The 21096-nt window shown below is 42.6% G+C and overlaps 1 protein-coding gene across 1 annotated transcript in view; it reads left to right on the top strand.

Annotated features, from left to right (window-relative positions):
* The window catches only part of NOX3 (NADPH oxidase 3), a 55114-nt gene that overhangs the window by 17305 nt on the left and 16713 nt on the right, over nucleotides 1-21096 (top strand). Inside the window, exons 6-8 of the mRNA XM_032485434.1 lie at nucleotides 5207-5299; nucleotides 7096-7349; nucleotides 12860-13022. Coding sequence (XP_032341325.1) covers nucleotides 5207-5299; nucleotides 7096-7349; nucleotides 12860-13022 — 510 coding nt within the window. The remainder of the gene's footprint in view (nucleotides 1-5206; nucleotides 5300-7095; nucleotides 7350-12859; nucleotides 13023-21096) is intronic.

The raw sequence follows: 21096 nt of genomic DNA, 5'->3' as shown, positions 1-21096 counted from the left end.
AGAATTAACAGCATCCCATCAAAAAGGAACGTTAAGCAACAACCAAATGAGAATCGTGCCCTCTTTATAAGTGTGCCTTCTTTCTTTCCACCATTTTTGAGATGGAAACATTTTGAGCTTATATGCATCGACTTCCTGTTCTAACTAAGCCTCTAAAACTGAAATAATGACAATATTTGCTCAAAATAGACTTAATTAGAGTAGACGATAATGTCCACAAGATCTCAAAAGTATGGTTTCCCAGGTATGCTGTAAGCATTGGAGTAGGTGGCATAGATAAATAGAAATAATAATCTTCTTTGGTCTCCTCAGGTGTCTTAGAATAATGCAAAACTTGGGACAGCTGCGTAAGGCACGAAAGCCAGTAAACAAAGCCAGCAGATTAAAACTAGAAGGAAACAAGTGCCAAAAAATATGTATCATAAAAAAATGGGATAATAATGTATAGTCTATAAATGGTGAAGATTCAGGAAATTAAGTCATCAACCTATGAGGAATATAGTGATTGACTTTTTCCAAAATCCTCAACTATATTAATTTAAGCACTGGATTTTAAGGGTGGAAATTGCTAGGAAGAATGTTTAAAACTGAGAGAACTGGAATAGATGCGTCCATTAGACTGTGGTTCTTTTAATGGCCAGTATAGATTGTCTGTGTCTTAAACTCAACTATCGGTAGCCACTACCCAGCCTGCATATTAATGAGGAACATGAATGCCTCTCTCAAATTTTCAGCTACAGTGTCTCCATAAAAAAATCAATACCCTCCCACACCTCATGAATACAGACTAGAGCCTGCTCCCAGTAGTGGATGCTGACATTAATTATCATTAAAAGGGGGGAACTTACCCACCTCTCTGTTCCCTCTCCCCTGCTACACCTCCTTGCACACCCAAACTCATGTTGTCACTCTTTCCCATTATTTTTAATGGATCCTGATTCAAAGCATGTGTGGGCTGTGCAATTACCGCTTGGCTGAACTGTACAGTATTCTCTCCGATGCCTTAGAGACACTGTGAATCCAAAAGGCATCCGAAGGACAAGAAAGAGTTCCCGCACTTCACTGCATCACCCCCACCTCCTCTTTGCAGGACTTCATCTCTTCCTCTTTGCTTCTCTGAACTCGGTGCATTTTCATGGCACTTTTCTTAATAGAATATTTATCAGTTCACCTTCAGTGGTGCACTCTACCCATGCTAGGGCTGAGAATGCTTTGTACACCACCTCATACAAACTGAACTAAGCAAAGGAACAAATTATATTTTGCAATCCCCATCCCCCCCTCCTGTCTCACTCCTCCCTTCTACCCAAACTCACAGACACGTGCAGGACTCCAGATTCTAGAATTCCTCTTGCAATCCATCTCAAAAGATGCCCGGTCTCCCTGGGCTAAAAAAGCATCTTATTTCATTTAACCACAATATTAACAAATAATAATAATGATACGGCTGACACTTTTTTAATTACTAGGGAATGACGTCAGCGGTATAGGGAAAAGCTGTAACCGAGGCAGAGTCAATTCAGCAAACATTTGCCAAGTGGCTGTTCTATACTCCGCGTTGCACTAGAAGCAAGATTCAGGGATGTGGTTCCAGCCCCTGGAAATCTCATTGTCTAGAAAAAGAGGCCATTCATAAACACACACATAAAATAAAATCAAAGCCAGCATGTTCTTATTTTCTGGTAGGAATGAAAAACCAGGAGTGAAAGTGGAGGAAACAAGTTTCATTACTGCAGCTTTTAAATCAACATGGTTTTATTTCTATCATAAAATACTCACTGTGCCATGACTTTTTGAGTATTTTTGGAGAAGAAAAAATAAAGCTAAGAATCCACAGAGTATTTTAGCATTAAAGAAACTTAGATACTAAATAGCCCTGCCCCTTTATTTAATAGATGGAGAAATTGAAGTCCAAGGAGTTTTTATTTCTTATCGACGGTCACAAAGGGCTTTCCTCGCAAAATCACATCAAGGAGCCAGAGCTCCTAACTCTGTGGCCGTGAACTTTCACCTCTGCTCTCTTCAACATTCATTCTGAATCTCACTCCTCATTTGGTCAGCTCTCCGCTGCTATCTACAAGTACATATATTTTTATTTATCTCTGTGAGTAAAGCATTTAAGAGCTTGGAAGGAACCCAAATAATAGCTTCTTTCAACTCTCCATGCTACAAAATAGACAATTTGAACATAAAAAGACCTAAGATTTTCCTAAAGGCATGGGGTGAGGGATGGTGCCCCCAAGATTAGAAGCCAGGTCTTCTGAGACCCAGTCCAGTTTCAACCTCGCTAGCCATGTGCTCCTCCTGCTGTGGGGTGTGCCTCCGCGTCTTCACTTACTCTTGCCTCTCCTGGTCCTCACTGCTAGGATGATCTTCACATACGCATCTCTGGCCACCCTCTCCCTTCCCCCTAACTTCCAGGGGCTCCATGAGGAGCACAGTGTAACTAAACTGGGTTTTCTCCTCCTGGAACAATTTTTATACCAGATAGAGACGGAGTGGAGGATTAATAGCTCACATTCTCCTTCCTGAATAACTGTACAAAGAAAAATAATCCATTCTGTTTTATCAACATGGAAAAAGCAGAGACCATGACTGATTTGACATCACCAAAATGAAGTGTGTGATGTCTCAAACTTTTCTAAAACGGGCGTGGAAGATTATTTGTAAAAATACGTACAGACTAGATGAGTGTTTTTGCAAATCTCTCTCTAAGCTCATATTGAAAGAATGGCATTCTTGCTATCATTTCTGTAAATAGCCAAACCAATTTTCAAAATGCTTTCTGGTTCATTCGAGCATCAGAGACCTAAGGATTCGCTGCTTTGGTCCAACCCCATCCTTCAAGTCTACCCCTTCCTGCTTTTTCCCTTACTCTGATCATCATCACCGCCTCACCCACAGCATAGGTGGACAAAAGGTTTTCTTCCCTCTGATATTCTGAACACGTTGCTGAACCCCACTGAGGCAGAAAAAGAATAAGTGGGTCAAATTGCTTTGTGTTGCCTACAGAAATCGAGCCTTTATCAGGCAAACAAGAGGCTCCCAGGGAAAAAGCAGAGAAGGTTGATGTAGGTGAGAAAAGGTGCCATGAAGACAGACCCAGAAATAAACAAAAGAGATTTGGAAGAAACAAGAGAGACAACAAAAGCAAAAGTGATGCTGAAGGGCTTGTGACCTGTCAACTGAAAAGACAGAGCAGGACAATGGGTAGGGGAGGAATGAGCGAGGAAGATGGTGAGTCAATCAGTAAAGGTTTAGTGACTTTCTGAATTCAAGAGAAGGGGATGCCCTTCCTGCTCTTAAGATAGTATTCCAAGAGTAAGGTCCACTGGATTTAAAATACCAAGGAGGGGATTTAGGGAAATGAAGAGAAGGCTTGCATTCTAGTCCTGACTCTCTGACCTCTCTCTATCTGCCTAGGCAACTAACACCCATTCCCAGAGTGTTATGTTTTTTTCCAGGAGATTCCTTAAAAAACTAAAAATAGACTTACTATATGATCCAGCAATCCCACTCCTGGGCATATATCCATAAAAGACAAAAACTCTAATTCAAAAAGATATATGCACCCTAAAGTTCATAGCAGCACTATTTACAATAGCCAAGACATGGAAGCAACCCAAATGTCTATTGACAGATGAATGAATAAAGAAGATGTGATATATATACACAATGGAATACTACTCAGCCATAAAAAAGAGTGAAATAATACCATTTCAGCAACATGGATGAACCTAGAGATTATCATTCTAAGTAAAGTAAGTCAGACAGAGAAAGACAAATATCATATGATACTGCTTATACATAGAATCTAAAAAAAATGAGACAAATGAACTTATTACAAAACAAAAATAGACTCACAGACATAAAATGAACTTATGGTCACCAAAGGGGAAGAGGGGGAGGGATAAATTGAGAGTTAGGAATTAACAGATACAAACTACTTATATAAAATAGATGAACAACAGGACCTACTGTATAGCACAGGGAACTATTAATAATATTCAATATCTTGTAATAACCTATAATGGAAAAGAATCTGAAAAAGAATATATATATATATATATGTATGTATATACAACTGAATCACTATGCTGTACACCAAAAACTAACACAACACTGTAAATCAGTTATACCTTAATTAAAAAAACTGGAGTAGATTTCCAAGAACCCTTATCATCCTAAAATTCAATGAATTAATAAGTCTCAAATGTTTTATAAAGTAAGTGTCCCTTCCAATGTCAGCATTGGACAGAAAGATTACATGGGAAGAGGACAGGCGGGTGGTCAGGCCCACCGGGGTTCACGTCTTCACTGGGACCTTATTTATTGCCTTTGTGACCCTGGACAGTTTGTTTCATCTGGCTGAGCCTTAGTTTCCTCTTCTGTGAAATAAAGAGACTATGCCTCAGAAGGTTCTTTGACATCAAACCTAGTTTATATCTTCAAAATTTTAAGTTCCCTTTCCTCCCCTTTTAGGGGAAGCAGATACCTTCTGTTGTCACCCGACCCCTGCTACAAGGGTAGCCTGCTGGTAGACTGAGCATCGATAATGCATAAGGGGTTAACACAATGGAAATCTTCCTTGTCACAATTCTCCAGACAAGTGTTGAGGCTTTTGTTCTGATTCTGCCAACCTACATTTAAAGTGCTGAGAAACTAGTTTTATGTTTTATTCCAAATAACATTGGCTGTGCACATGTGTTTGTAGGTGTGGGTGTGGGTGTGGGTGTCGGTGCGTGAGTTGCTTTGCAGACCCTCCCCAAGTTGTAATGCATTTTTGGCCCCCAAAATTAAAAAGTGTTTTTATTGGATTTCTTATGCCCCATGTTGATTCACTAATGTGGTTTGTAAGCCTTTGACTTTGGCTGAGTTTGGGAGCATTTATGACCCTATCATACGTAACATAAACATCAATCTGCTTTCTTACTTCTTTGCAAATTCAATTATTTCTAATTACATAAAGGCACCATTGATCAAGTAAGCATAAAAACCAATACAGAAGAGTTTAATCTCTTAAATAAGCTTGTAGACTTCAAGGAATAATTGAATGTTATAGTAGTTAATACAAGGAGACATCCTTGTAGTTGATAACTGGCCCAAAGTTAAAGGAAAATGTCTAAACCCCATCATGTTATATATTGATTGGCTCAAATTGAAAATATTTGGATTCTATTTTCATTTCCTTTTCCTCTCTCTGCAGGCTTGGAAATGGGTTTTAGGCCCTGTGGTCCTGTATGCATGTGAAAGAATAATTAGGTGCTGGCGATTTCAACAAGAGGTTGTCATTACCAAGGTAGGTATGTAGGTTTATGTCTGAATAAAAACCTGAGTGTAGATGAAAATTTTTTATTAGCCCAAGTTTTTAATTTGCCATTTTTATTGCAGAACGGTCTGTAATTTAGAGGCTCATTTTCTGTTCTAATAATTGCTTGTATCCTGTGCATCTTTTAGTGTGACTCGTTTTACTGAAGACAGGGATCAGGGCTCCGCACTGGTACACAGAATTCTGATGAAGGTGGTGGTACAGCGCTGGAGTCACCCCTGTTTCTCTTTATTTCCATTTCTCTCTAGGGGGAAAGGCAGGGGGACTGAGTGTGCTTTATCTTGGTCATAGCAACTTAGAGTATAGTCACTTCCTCCACCACATAAAGGCACGGAGGTTGCAAACATGTAAATAATAAACATGTATTTTCAAGTACACACACTCACACTTGGAATCACTAAGCAGAAGGTGGGGGAACAGTCAGCCTCACGTTTAGAGGGAGAAAGGGAGCTGAGGGTTCAAAATGGAGATGAAGGGTTTTTAAGGGGCCGTACTCTAGTGAATGAAAGCATGGTGATAGTGTTTTCCAATTTTGCCATCCCTCTTCACGGCTCTTCAATTTTTGCCTCATGTTGGAGGGAGATGTGAGCAGTTAGATCAAGAACCCATGCCTAGGAGACTGAAAAGTTACCCAATCCTCTCCCCCCAGTTTTTCAACATCACAGAAGTAATTCTCTGCTAACCAAACCCATAAGATTTTGCTAATACAAGATTAACAACAGAATACTCTATCTCTTTAACTGTCTTCATGAAAGCAGATGCCTAGAAATTGCTTCATATTTCTGATTTAAGCTGTTTCTGGGTTGCTGTTTTTAAGTTAAGCACCAAAGGATATCAGGCTGTATCAAAAGCCAGACAGTAAAACTTCTGGAAATCTACTAGAGCTGTTACTAGGGAGACCATTTAACAGCAGAATCGGAACGAGTATCAGTAGGGGGAGGAGAAATGGAATTAATGATGAAAATGCTGTGAAATTCTCTGCTGAACGGAAAAATACTGTCACAAGATCTAGACACTAGATTTCACTCCCTTATACCTCCTGCCACAAAAGAAGACTTGGGGGCCTGGAAACAAGAGGGAACGCTAAGAAGGGAAATTAGTTCTTTGTCTCCAGGAAGCAGCAATTTATAGAGCCCTTTAAAAAGCAATGGTGCTCTCTTACATCTAAAACTCGGAGCTTTGGGAGGAGATTGGATGAGACTTGATGAAAACCAAACCAAACCAACCAACCATTTCAGGCTGAGTTTGAAGATTGTTTTTCAATTATAATGAAGAAATCCTGGGGTTAATTCACAAGGGATTAGAAAAATGCCCTTCGTTGGAAACGGTAACAAACTGGACCCATGTTTTAAAACATGACATTAATTCATGATGATTTTAATAACGTTAAGCATAATTAAATGCTACGTATGGTATACTAGTTTATATTCTCTTGGGTCTGAAATTACTTGGGCCTGCTAACCGAAAGTGTGGCCGCCGGAGACATAAAGTCACGTGCCCGACACCACTTCACATCTGGGCACAGCTGCCCAGATTCCAGACCTAGCACTCTGAAGGAGATCAATTCATTCTTACCGGAGTTGCCAACCCAGACTTCAAAGGGAGGGCAAAAAAAAATGCTTGGAAATGCATAGCGAATGGTATATGTAAATTATCCCTCAAAAAAAGCTGATTTAAACATTTTTGAAATCTTTGATGGAATGAAGGTCATTTTCTTCTTATTTAACCTGAGTGAAAAGAAAAAGAACTCTCTCGCTCTGATTTAGGTGGTAAGCCATCCATCTGGAGTCCTGGAACTTCGCATGAAAAAGCGTAACTTTAAAATGGTGCCGGGGCAGTACATCCTGCTCCAGTGCCCATCCATATCCTCGCTGGAGTGGCACCCCTTCACCCTCACCTCCGCTCCCCAGGAGGATTTCTTCAGTGTGCACGTCCGGGCAGCAGGAGACTGGACAGAAGCTTTGTGTAAAGCCTTTGGGGCAGACGGACAGCCTCTGCAGGGGCCGCGGAGCCTGCCCAGGTGGGAACCCGTTTCTTTTTTACGTGTAAGTTAGAATATTAGAAAAAGTAAGGCTTTGCAGAGCATCAACAGGCTAACAAATTTCACATCTTGATTCTCACTGGTAAATTTGAATCCGTTTTTAAAAATTGAGAATCTCTATTAAAAAAGTGTAATTCAGTAGATTTCTAGGAGAAGCAAGTACATTTCTTTAAAAAACAACTGGTCAACAAAGGCAGGTGATGATCCGGGGAAAGGGAACATTTTGCTTTCCAGGCTCCAAAACATGACTTGGAGAATCATAAGCAGCTGTGATGAGTAAGGCAGCCCTGTGAACTTTTTGCTGTCACAGTTGGAGGTTTCTCAGCTACATTTGTAAAGTTTGGAAGGTTAGGTCTTCATAAGAAGGGTGCTTTATGGCCCAAATTAATCTCGCGGGCCCCATACTCTGGAGAAAGAGCTAAACAATTAGACTGAAAAATAAAAATCATAAAAATCACAAAATAATCCGAACCAAGAAAGTTAGTGGTGCATTCAGGCAGCCCCACAGGTGTGTGTGCAGAAGAACTAAGGAGCCTCCACTGTGTGCCAGAAATACAGAGATGGCAAAACACGGCCTCCAGTCTCTCAGGCTTCAAGCGGTCTAGTAGACTCAGCATTGGCGTGCGAGCAGGTAATTTAGCTTTGCTACAAGGAGGATGTGAGAAGAGATAGATCTGAGAAGGCTGGAAGAGCACGGACACCATCTGTCATTTTCTAGGGTTGTCGTAGCAAGGTGCCTACAACTGGGGGACTGAGAGCAACAGAAATGGATTCTCTCACGGTTCTGGAGACGGCAGGTCTGAAATTGAAGCATCAGCAGAGCTGAATTCCCTCTGAAAGCCACGAGAAGTAATCCTTCCCTGGCCCTTCCTAGCTCTTGGTGGTTAGCCAGCCGTCCTTGAAGCTCCTTGGCTGCAGCTGCGGCAGTTCAGTCTCTGCCTCTGTCGTCACATGGTGTCCTCCCCTCTTGTGTCTGGGTCTCGGTGGTCCCTTCTTCTAAAGACACCAGTCATACTGGATGAAGGGCCCACCTTCCTCCTGAATGACCTCATCTTAACTTGATTAATTACGTCTGCAGCAACCCTATTTCCAAAAGAGGTCACATACTAAGGTATTGAGTGTTGGGATTTCAACATATCAACTGGGGACACAACTCGATCCAAAACAACAACCTATTCAGAAAAGCCTGGGGACATGACGGAAGTCCCAGTAAATCACCTCGCCTTGGAGCCTTTTAGTAAACAGTGGCTTAAAGTCGAGTCTCACTCCTACTGCAGGGTTACTCCATAAGCACACAAAGCCCATGTTTAGGGGCTTTGTCCCAGAAGAACAGGAATGTGACAAAAAATGTTTCAAGAAACACTGTGAAAGAATTTGATATTTCAAAAGAAGTGTCAAGCAATCCCCTCTCCAGCCAGCCTCGGAGGGTATCAGGAACCGCCAGGCAGTGGCCACGGCTGTAAGACGTTTTGTGGTGAACACTGTGAGGACTGGCTTAGAATGGCACTTCCTAAGGGCAGGGTGCTGTCTGTCCTCCTCTGTACGTCCCGGGCCTAGAACAGGATCTGACACGTAGTGGGTGCAGAGTAAATACTCGACGGGGAATGAATACCTGGACCCAAAATAGATGCTTCTGCTCATTTAATTTAACAAATATTTACAGGTGGTAAACGAGGCACCAGAATAAATATAAGGCACAGACTCTAATCAGCTTATTGTCCCTCCTTCTGTCTTCCCGTGGACACTGAGCTATAACTACGTAGCACTGGGCTTGATGGTCTCAGTGGGTGGAGCCACAGCCTTCATTTCAAACATGAGTACTGAAAGGTGGTACCATGACAAACCAAGTACAGACATCATCTGTGTGCGCACACACACACACACATATACACACACTGGTCCCAGCCCTCCTCGGCATTGCCAAGATGGATACCTTCATCCTGTTTGCTAGACTGGCTTCTGCTCTGAAAGTATATAGTCGTCTGTTCTGTCAACCAACCCTCCCCTTCAAGAACCAGCTAGCATTTCAGCCAGTTCCCCAACAGGCGCTCTGGACATGTTTCTCCATAGTCACATGCTTTCTGTCTATGGAGTGCACCTTCAGCTCAAGGCCAGGTGTGATCTGGCCCCCAGGTCTCCCTGGGCTCCTCCGCCCCCTCCAACCCCTCTCATTGCACTCAGCCATTCTTCCAGCCTCTTGTTCCTCTCCCACACCAAGCACACTTTCCTCCGTGCCTTTGCCATTGCTGTTCCCTCTTCCTGGCACACTCTTCCCCAGATCTCTGTCCAGCTGTTCCCTCACTTCCCCAGAGTCTCCACACTCCTGGTCACTATGCCCAGGCCTTACTTTCTTCCTCTCCACCTGACATACTAAATGTCAACTTGTTATTTGTCTCATTTACCTCCCCATGCAAGAATGCAAGTCCCACGAGAAAAAGGACCCTGTCTGGTTCACTTTGCCATCTCCAGTGCCTAGAAGAAGCATGTGCCAGCTAAGGGTTAGGGCTTCTTCTAGGCACTGGAGATGGCAACTGAGTGAATAAAAATGAGTCCTGGTACACAGTGCAACTTCCCTTCAGTTTCTTCAATTTGTTTGCCCCTTGTCCCTATGTATGTGTTGGCATACAGATTAGTAGTAAACCCTCCAAAAACCTAGAATTTGTTTAATCTTCAGCATATAAAGAATCAGAATTTTATCGAACTTCCTTCGATGATTTAACCTCTCAGCACTGCTTTAATTTTGGATTCAATCAAACACACTTGGGAGAGCACCATCATTGTTGCATTGCTTTGGATCCAAGAAGGATTTCATCCAGCCTCAGGACCTGAGGAGCCCAAGAGGAGAAGGAAAGCTAAACAAAGAGCAGGGAGGCTTTTCCTCTGAGCTCAGGAAAAAGGAGGCATGTGAGCTCTTCTTAAAGACCTTTCCTTCTGAAGTAAAATGGAGGAATTTTTCGGAGTCGGTACTAGAGTTTCCAGCGATTTAACCTACTGCCCAGAGCCAGGGGCTCCAGCGTCCAACAGCCTGGGTTCAAAGCCCGATTTTGCGTGTGATCTTGCAGAATGTATCTGAGACCTGCCTCAGTTTCCTTGTCTGTAAGAAGAGGTGATAATTATAGGATGTAGGGCTTTGTGTAGGATTAAATATGAGTCCGTATGAAGCCCTTAGCATAATACATAGTAAAAAAAAAAAAAGTTAAGCTACCATTATTATTAGCAAAATAAGAAAGGTCATCTGCCACAGAGGTGACAAGGAAAGTAATGGTCAGTCAGGGAAGATGTGGATCAATAAAAGTCTTGGATGCAGAGAGACAAGACCGGAGGCTGATGAGGAGGGTGGGGATGCTGCTGACCAGAAGCCATGAAGAACAGCGTCACATGGATGCTGGAAAGGGGACTCGTTTTATAAGCTGCATTATTAGAATGTGTACCCCAAGCAGGCAGGAAGTAACTGAGTGAACTTGAGAAACAAGAATTTGTGCAAAGGAAGCCCATTCAGCATTGTGAGAGGTCTTGAGAAATGGAGATATTTTGGTCCAAAAAAAGGACAGTTGGGTGTCATGATAGCTAGATCAACTGTTTAAAGGCTTGAGATGCAGAAAAGGGAACAGACCTGGTTTGTGTTTCTCAGGAAGGCAAATGGCATGAATTAGCAGAAGGTAGATATCAGTGAGACAGGAGAAAAAACCATCCCGTGCTTAGACCTGCCCCTAGATGGAACTAGGAGCCCTGCAGTTTAACATCAGAAAGTGCTCAGCTCTCGGCGATGTGAAAGGAAGGACCACTGTATTAGACGGGACACTGGACTCAGTATTTCCTCCTGCTGCCTTCAGCTTAGATTCTCATTTCTAATCATATAGAAATTCGTTTATTATACATTTCTGTGGCTTATATGACACAATTCTTCTTCGTTTGTTATCTTTTAAAATCAGTGTCAAATAAAACCCCAGATACAACTAATTATCAAAACAATTAACAATAAGACATTTTAACCATGGACAGTTTCATTTTTTTCTCTCTCAATTCCCCTTAGCTAATTATTTATAAAATAATCTATCATGGGCTGAGATACTAACACTTTCTAGTTAATGACCTTTTATTTTTATTCTTCTGTTTCCATATATCAATCTGTAATAAAGCTTTATTAATAAGATTAACTTGAGGAGAGTTCATTTGAATTATTAGGAGGTCTGGCATATAAAATATTTTAAAATAAACCCAATTGAACTTTCACGAACACATAGTAAGCACAAACGGGCCAACCTCGGGTGCCTTCAACAGACACCCCTTAGGGAATGGTTATGAATAACTCAGAAGCTTTTTAATTAGCATATCTTTGTTTATATGTAAATGTGTGCTTTGGAGTACATTCTGCTGACTGAAATACTTTAAACATTCCCTTTACAATTTATTCAATAAATTGTTACTGAACATCTCCGCACCATGTAAGGTTCTGGGATGCAGTGGTGAGCAAAGACAGACGTAGCCCTTCCCTCCATAGACCTTACAGTCTAATGCCCAAGACAGACACACAGATCAGATCACGCACACACACCCCACACAGCTGTAAATGTACAACTGATGAGATACGTGTTGTTATAAATTATCTAAGGGGGGTTTAGCCTAGTCTAATGAATCCATGAAGACTTCTCCAGGGAAATGATGATTGGGATGAGACCCAATGGAAGGGTAACTACGAACCAAATGAGAAAAACTGGAGAACTTGGGGTTCCAAGTGATTACTTCGATTGTTACGTGCAAAGTCCCCATGGCCAAAGGGGGCACCATGTACTTTAAGGAATGAAAGGAGAGCCAGTGTGGAGGACCGGCCATGAGAGATGGAGCAGAATCCAGGGGTCAGTCCACTTAGGACTGTATTAAAGACCATTGTGAACATGCATTTTCCTTATAAAGAAAACTTTGCTAGGCCAAGACAAAGCATCAGAGCCACCCCGGCTTAATTATCACACATTTCCAGTTCAAGTAATCTGAAGTCATGAGTTGCAGAAATTACACAGAACTGACAAATTATTCCAAACTTGTGTTTACTCCAAACGAATGGCTTCCATTAGACTAAAATTATATAAACATAAGAAGATGTGGGATGGAATAAGTAAAAACAGGGGAGAATTATATTAAAGAAAGGACAGATAAGCCTTTTAAACCACCTTGATGCTTCTGCTTTTTCCACTGAAGGCAGCTGGCAGGGGCCAGGGGGAGGAGAGAAGGAAAAGAAAAGGTATCTTCTACCTGCCTTCATGATGCTTGAAGGCAAAACCAGCTTCTAAGAACTGTAAGAAGGGCTGTGCCATGAGGCAGGCCACTGTACCCCTACGCCATGTCTGTCCAAATAGGCATTCTCCGCACAGAGCCAGGCTCCCTGCACACATTTGCAGACACATCCCAGACGGGACGTGTCTTGTTTAGGATGGTTTCGTTTTCAAGAGCGGAGTGTTGCAGGTGTCAAATGGCATGCTTTGTGGTTGCAGGATGGCAGTGGACGGGCCATTTGGAGCTGCACTGACGGATGTGTTTCACTATCCCGTGAGCCTGTGCATTGCTGCAGGAATAGGGGTCACTCCCTTCGCCTCGCTTCTGAAGTCCATCTGGTACAAATGTTGTGAGCCACAAACCCAGCTGAAGCTGAGCAAGGTATGGGGAAAAAAAGAATCATCAGTTCACCCTTCCATGAATTAAAAGGTTCAACACCCTTCTATCCATCATCTGCCGATTCCTGGGGAGGGTTTTAATTAACTATGAGGGATAAACTCAAGGATCCTTAACTATACTTATGTTCTTAAAAATCTTCATTCAGTATTACATTTATGAGAAGGGTTATGTCTAATCTTGTTAAAGATGACAAGACATAAATTTTATTGCTTCATTGCCATTACAGGACATGTAATTGCTCATGTCAGTAAAATATGGACAGGCTGCAAATGGCTGTGTGACTGGGCTGCAGTGAGCGGTATTAACAGGCAGCCTTTTCCTTAGACTCCTTAGCTTGATACTATGGTGGCAAGCGTACATTTCAACATCTTCATCTCATGGACCGGGGTCTTAAGGAGAATCAGAAATGCCACAATTGGGATTCATTTGTCTGCTTATGTGGTTGCCATCCAGCTCCAAATCTCCCTTCTGTCATTTCTCGTGTGTCCTCTGACTAGCTGTCTCCACGCTTTCCTTCTTCCCTTCGTCTTTCCCATATTTTAACCCTTTTAGAATAAGCAACAGACCCTAGAGCATCAGGAGAAAGGGAGACCTTCTAACACTGAATGGGGTCAACTGAGGAGGGCTCAGGATATCTGGGGAACCTGGTCCTGGTCCTGGTTCTGCGACTTCTCTGATTGACACTTTGACTGCAGTTTCCTCGTCTAGCAAAGATAGACGATTGGTTAGATCAGCATGTCTCCGTGTTTTCTCTGGAATGGTAGTTGTATGGTAGGGTCCACGAAAGAGAATCCTCAAGTCAAATGACTTCAGAAATGGCACAACGAATCCCCCTTTAGAAGATCTGCACCTTCTATTAGCCTATCAAGTAAGTTCTGCAGAAAAGAACCTCATTCAGCTGTGTTTCACCCACCCTTCCCAAGTATAAATGTGGAAATAGCCACTTAAACTTTCTTCACCTAACATTATTTAAGGATACTACTGTGAAGCATTGGGACAAGTCCAGACTGGAAGATCTCTAAAGTTGGGGCTTTCTCAACTAAGAAATTGGAGTAAAATTAGCTCTCGTTCCATGAGTTTCCAAGTGACAGGTGCCTGACCCACATTTTCTCATTTCATTTATATAGTCTTCTCAACAATCTTGTGAAGTAGATAACAGAAGCTCTGTTTTCCAAATAAGGTATCTGAAGCTTTAGAGAGACTAAGGTCACTTTCCCAAAAAGATATTGTTAATGAAAGGCAAAATCAGGATTCAAACTCAGATCCATCCGGCTCTTTGGTTTGGCATAATCAATACACGGTAGACATGACTCCCACCTACTGTGTTGTAGGAAGACTGTGGGATTCCTGGTCAGAGAATCTACCTCAGCCTGATTCCACCCTCACTACAAGCATCACCTTGAGTGCATCCAGTCACCTCTCTGAGTTGGGTTTCCTGATCCTCACAACAGAGAAATAAGAATCCATACCCAACAGGGAGTCTTAATATCAAATGAGACAAGTAAATAATGTGGAAACATTACTGTGTAAATGTGTCTAAAATTATATTAAAAGTGCATTGTATCTGCCCAAGATATAAACAGGTTAGTAGCACTACGACTAGTACTAACAACCTAGATTAACCAAGCATCGACTTCCCAGAGGGCGGGGAGTTAGGCATTTTATACATACTATCTCACGGCATCTTTTTAAGGTACTCACCGTGTTTATTCCCATTTCACAGATGAGAAAACTGAAGCTGTGTCACAAAGCTACTAAGAACAATAAAGTCATGTTACTGAATTGTCCATAATACCTCTTCCAGAAGAGTAGTATCCTCAGATCAGCAGTGAGGAAACTGAGGCACAGAGATCTAGTACATATCAGAGTGAAAGTTTGAATCCAGGTCCTTCTTAAGCTAAAGCCCATCTTCTTTCCTGTGTACAACAGTAAGTTAACCAAGTGCCTTAGTCTGTTTGGACCTCTATAACAAAATACCACAGATGGGGTGGCTTGTGAACAAAAGAAATTGTACTTCTCACAATTCTGAAGGCCAGGAAGTCCAAGATCAAGGTCCTGGCAGACTTGGTGTCTGATGTGATCCCATCATCTGGCTTGTGGATGGTCATCTTCTAGCTGTAACTTCCCACTGCAGAAGGGGGCAGGGGAGTTTTTGGACACTAAGGGGCACTGACCTCCTTGAAGAGTGCTCTGCCCTCAGGATCTCACCACATCCCAAAGCTCCCACCTCCAAATACCATCACATTGGAGATTAGGGTTTAACGTATGAATGCAGCGGGGATTGAGTGTCTGTGGCACAAAACAAGCAAAACGGACACCGTTCTATGTTTGGACCCCACTGCAAAGCTGTGTTATGGTTTATGATGACTTCTCAGCCACCCTCCCCTAAGCTCTTTCTTTCCACAGAGTAAAGCCCACTTACAGAGGCGGCGCATTGCCTCACAGGTTCTCATTACATTAAAGGGCACATTGCGCTTCACCTGGAGGTGGTGAGGGGCTGGTGTGTCTCACTTCCATTCACTTATCCCCTCAGTGAGCGTTTATTCAGCACTTACTACGAGCCAGGCCCTCGCATACTGACATGAAAAGCCGTGACTCTCCTCACACCAGACTTACGATACCTGACCCTTCACTCAACATCCACTCCCCCGTGCCGTTCTCCTTGTATACCATTTATCTTTCTTTTCCATATTAAGGTTCACAAAGTACCTCATTTCCCTTAACAGACTCTGAGTTCCCTGAGTGCGGCTCCTCTGAATATCTCCATAATAAGAGACGTATAGATTTGTGTACACACACTATAAATTCTGAATAAATCAATGAGCAAATAAATGTCCACATGCCCAAAAGAATTCATAAATGGCTTCTGCAGAATTTTCTGTAAAATTCTAAGTTACTCAGATTAATTCATTTTCATTCATTTCAACAAAAAGACTACCAGTTCAGTAACTTTATAATTAAAATGACACATTCCAAATCAGAAAATTCTTAACCAGAACCCACAAAAGCTTAAAGTCTGTATAGGAACCCACAAAATTTTAACCACCCGCCTCTCTCACCACTCCATTGTTTCCTGGGCTCTGTTTTGGGGGTTTCTCCAGGCTGCTGCCATGGGGGGGCTGAGGAGCAACCACAGACCAAAAAAACAGGGCCATTGACCTCTAGTCCAAAAGCCAGGAAGCATAGAATTGGAGATTAAAAAAAGCAATGGTTTCATGACTTATAAAAATTGAGGGTAATATTGAAACAACCCTCAGCTGAAAAGAAAGGTGGAAACAATAGTATATGGAAGAAAAGAAGCAAAAAGCGTAGGCTACAAAACTGAAGGGGCTTACCCTCCCAGCTTTGCACATGACAAGTACTTAGAGTGGGAAGTGATTTGTCCAAAGTCCTTACCTGGTTCGCCACTGAGTCAGGACAGGAGCTGCGTTTCTGATTTCAAAGCTCTTTTATGAAAGAGGTGACATTTCATGCTATTGAAACTTTAGGCTGAAAATCACACTTGGGATCCACTTCCTCAGGATCTGCCCACATGAGAAAAAGTTTGGAAAACTTCTCTGTTTTAAAGCAATTTTGTTTGTCTGAGTGCAGCTCTCACTGGGCTTATGTAACTAGTATTTGTCAGGGCCACCCACACGCTTTTGAAATATAAATACTACTCCTTCCACTAAGCTGTCAGTGTCTGTATCATTTTTTCACGGCAGCAGAGCAAAGCAGTGCGGACTTATCCAACAGCATCTTCACATTTACAGATCTGGGCTAGAGTCTGCAGATTGTTCTCTTCTGCAACACAAAAAGGGGGAAAAACAGTACAGGGGTTCAGAGCTGGAATTTTAAGCTTAAATGGTTAACTGTAATTGGTTGAGATTTTTCTCCCTCCTGTTTAAAACACCAGTTGGTATAAAGGCAGATGTTTTTACCTATAAGGCTCATGTTGCAAGTCTAACGTAAAAATACTGCATCAGAGTTCTCTTAGTTGTGACCATTGCAAGCTGTATCTCTTTACCCTTCCCCTCTGCCACATGGACCTAGAACGCTTTTAAGTCAAATGCAAGAGAACAGCCAATAGGACTCTTGCCTCTTCTTTGGCATCATGTAGAGCACTTCCTGTTTGCAGCTGGCACTTTTGAAATTACTTTCTGGTTCTCTTTTATTTTTAAAGATAGTGGGGAGGAGGGGCAGAGGAAGAGAGAGATGTGGTTAGAAGGTAACTTCCCAAGAAGGCAAAATAACAATAAATCTAATGATGGCTTGCTGTGAAGAGATGGGAAAAAGTTGTAATATATTAAAGGGATGTTTTCAACGCAAGAGTAAGAGCCAAACTTTGCTTAGTTGCAGGCAGATGAGAACACGGTGCTCCTTTGGGATGAGGGAAGGGGGTGTGAGTGGCAGGGAAGTCTCTGGGATGCAGTATGGAGGCAGCCGAGGGTAAAAATGCCCCTTGGCGACGAAAGTCTCCCAACTCCTCCCTAACGGGGATGATTAATTCTACATCACACTCAATTTGTGAAAAGAGCTCTTGAAAAAAATTAGGACAGTTTGCTTGTGCAAACTGTCAAAATGATGAATGAAATAGGTGTGTACAAATGGGGAGGGAGGGGGAAGGCTGCTGACAGAAATGCATTGGCCACCATGTTCTAGTTTACGCTAATATCGCAGCGGTGGACTCGGAACCGAGGGAACCGCCAACTGGCTGCTTCGGTTCATTTTCTTAACTGCATATGTAATCTTCAGACGATAATAAAATAGATTATAGAAAAACTGAGATAATCTAATTTCTTCATAAATTGTCTTCCTTCATCAGCTCAATAACACACAACCGTGATAATGGGTATTTATAGTGCGTCCCATGCAAAACAGCCTTTGGGTTCTTAACCTAATATAATAAACAGATAATTCAAATAGAAAGACAGCAGAGGCCAGTGGGAAAAAGACAAAGAGACCAAGAAAGGCAAAAAAAAAATCCATACTCTACTTAAATACATTAATAAAACAAAGGAGGACCTGCTCTCTTTTCTAATGAATGAAAAATGCATTTAATTTAGTCGGTTTAGTTTGAGAAATTATTTACTTTCACTTTCGCTCTCACCGGCTCTGGCACCTCCCGGCATTGATCATCTCCAGCGACGGCTGAGAGCCGTGTGAAAAATGGACCCGGGGAGTAGGAGGCCGGCTTGCGTCTCCAGGAGACACATGTGCTTCTCATCTTTCTCTAGGCGGCCTCTGAAGACTTCAGGCCTCCCTGCGGCCTCCCCACTGCCCCGTGGGGAAGGGACCAGTATTAATATTTTTAATATCTTGCTTTATTAACCACACCAGCCATACATGACTGCAGGGTCCTTGTAAAAGATTCAAATAAAATACTCCTTCAAAAATCTTCCTTCATTCGCCTCCCTCCCTAAACCCACCACCACCACCACCTCACTCTCCAGGGTTCCCACTGTGAAACATCTGAGTGCGTCTTGTTCCATTCCTCTTGTGCACATTTGTGTACACATACTCACCTGCGCACATGTGCAGGGTATTTTTTTTTTAATTTTATTTTACGTAAGGAAGGAGGTGGAGGGTGGGGGGAGAGAGAGAGAGAGAAAGATGGGCTATTTTTGTATTTTGTTTTTCATTCTAACATGGCTTGGAGCTCCTTTACTTAGTGCCCTCAGAGTATTCTGTAGGATGGATATATCACAGTGTATTTAATTATTCTAGCATGAATGAACATTTCAGATGTCCAACATAGTCTTATCAACTATGATTAGAACAAACTGAGGCATAATAAAAGTCAGCCCTCGGTCACAGGGCAAAGCTGCAGCAAAGCCATGAAATAGTTAATATTACCAATAATGGCTTTAAGAAAAAGTCTTAAGGACTAAAAGTGGTTGACAAAGGCTAGTCTTAGTCCTACTGTGAATAATGGGAGAAACAGTTTTATAATTTTATTTCTTTAAAACTGGATGTGGAAGCCACGTTAGGGAAGCTTCTCAATGAGAAGAACTAGTTGCTCCAAAATTTGCGCTTGTGTTCGTCCAGGGTGACCTTGGCAACAGCAACAGCAAGATAAAAACCAGGGCAACAACAGACCCAACATCAATTTCCTGAGGACAGAACGGGGACAATAATTATCTATCTGTGGCTCAGAGCCCTTCCAAGAGGCTTTTTTTCCTTTCCAAGGAAGGACGTTGTACCTGAGGATGTGGGTTGAGGATATAGTAGAGCATAATAATTAAACATCATGAGCCCTTGACTCCTGCAGCCCATCCTGGAGTCCTGGTTCACTACCCAGGAGCTGTGTAACTGGGGGCGGGTTAGTTAACTTGAGCCTAGATTGCCACATATTAAAGTGGCAGAATACTACTCAGCCATAGAAAGGGATGAAATAATGCTATTTGCAGCAACATGGATGGAAACTGATGCTGGGTCTAAAGAAAGAGTGTATTTGAGGATGTGTCCTCTGCCCAGGTGTGTGGGTGCTTATCCAGCCCATGGCATAGGAGCCTCTGATGGGAGAGTCTGGAACTCTGGTAGTAAAATCACTAAGTAGCTTTTCTTATTTCCTTTTCTGGAATGGCTTATCCAAAAATTGCACAGTTCCATTTTTTACTGGGCCCAGATCACCTTGACCTGGTGCACACGTCCTTCAAGAGAAGCCCAGGCTCTGGGAACATGGGGATGAGCCGGAGCTCAGACCCCGGCCCTCTAACCCTCCAAGACTGGACGTGGCTGAGTTTGTCTGGCACTTCGGGATAGGACCGATGTGACAGCAAAGGCCTGTGACAGGTCACAGGCACACAGAACTTCTTAACCCATGACACCGCCCCAGAGGGTTCACCCCAGACATCTGGGGACCCGTCAGATCTACAAAAATGGATGGGCTGAGTCCTACAGAAGAAACAACCTCATGGCTACAGAAGTTCAGAACTTTCATCATTTTCCTGAGGATGACTTTCTGCTTCACAAAACCTTTTACAGGTCCCTGAAGTATTTTGGGCCTCTGTTATCAGCGACAGAATTCTGAAAGCCATGCTTTATTACAGGTAGCAGATTTTAGGATTTATTTTTGGAGACTGAGGAAGGGTGTGTGTTGGAAAGCACAGATCACAGGCGTGTAGCCTATTGTTTGGGACATTTGTCCTACCGTTGACCAGACCCTTCCTCCTGGACGAAACGCATAGGTGGGACGCTTCTGTCCTTTCACTGTGGGGTCCCTCACCATCAGAAAGATGAAAGGGAGTCAAAGTAAATACACTTTTCCTCCGTTCAAAGCCCCTTTTCTTCTTTTTCTGCCTGAAGCACTTCCCCGGAGCCCATTCAGTGCCCCTCCGTTGCTTCTTGCACCAAAGCTACCCAGTGTCACCTTTAAGTCAATTACAGAGGGAAAGACACAAAGCCATTACAAGGAAGCAAAACTATAAAAGGCCTGGCGGACCCTCAGAACACGGACACACAGCTAAGCCTCAGAAAGTAAGGACAGGGATGATTTCTGTTTGAAAGAATAAGGGTCAGGAAGTGAGGAAGCTAAGATGTGACCATTTTTCAAGTAAGGACGAGTGGGACTGGGTTTTGAAATTGACAAGTTTAAAAAAAAAAAAAGAATGTTTTGGTTTATTGTTCCCATAGGAATGTATTTTCAGCATGTTTCTGAAAGAGTGAAAAATAATAGAAAAGAAGCCAATGATGTTTGTTTTATACCAAATGCACCATTAACTTTCGATAAAATAACCTACGGGGGCAGGAAGGAGGGGGTGGAGCATAGGTGAGAAGGGCATTCAGTTCAGTCAGTGGGTTTTTATTTCCACAGGAAGCAAAGTGAGTTTGAGGGAAGGGCCGAGGTTTTGAAGAATAATTTAAATTAGGCACTACTCCCAGTGAAAAGAAAGACTAGCAGGACTCATCACCGACATAAGATGTAAAACCAGCCTCCTGGCCGCCGTTCTTCCCACCCCCCCCCCCCATTCTACTCTCAGAACCAGGGCCGGAGCGATCCTTCCCCGTGGTCTTCCTCAGATGGTGTCACTCCCCTGCCCGACGCCCCGCGGTGACTTCCGTCCCCACGCGGAGG

This window comes from Camelus ferus, chromosome 8, assembly GCF_009834535.1.
Source record: "Camelus ferus isolate YT-003-E chromosome 8, BCGSAC_Cfer_1.0, whole genome shotgun sequence".
Taxonomy (NCBI): Eukaryota; Metazoa; Chordata; class Mammalia; order Artiodactyla; family Camelidae; genus Camelus; species Camelus ferus.
This window is presented reverse-complemented; position numbering and strand designations above follow the sequence as displayed.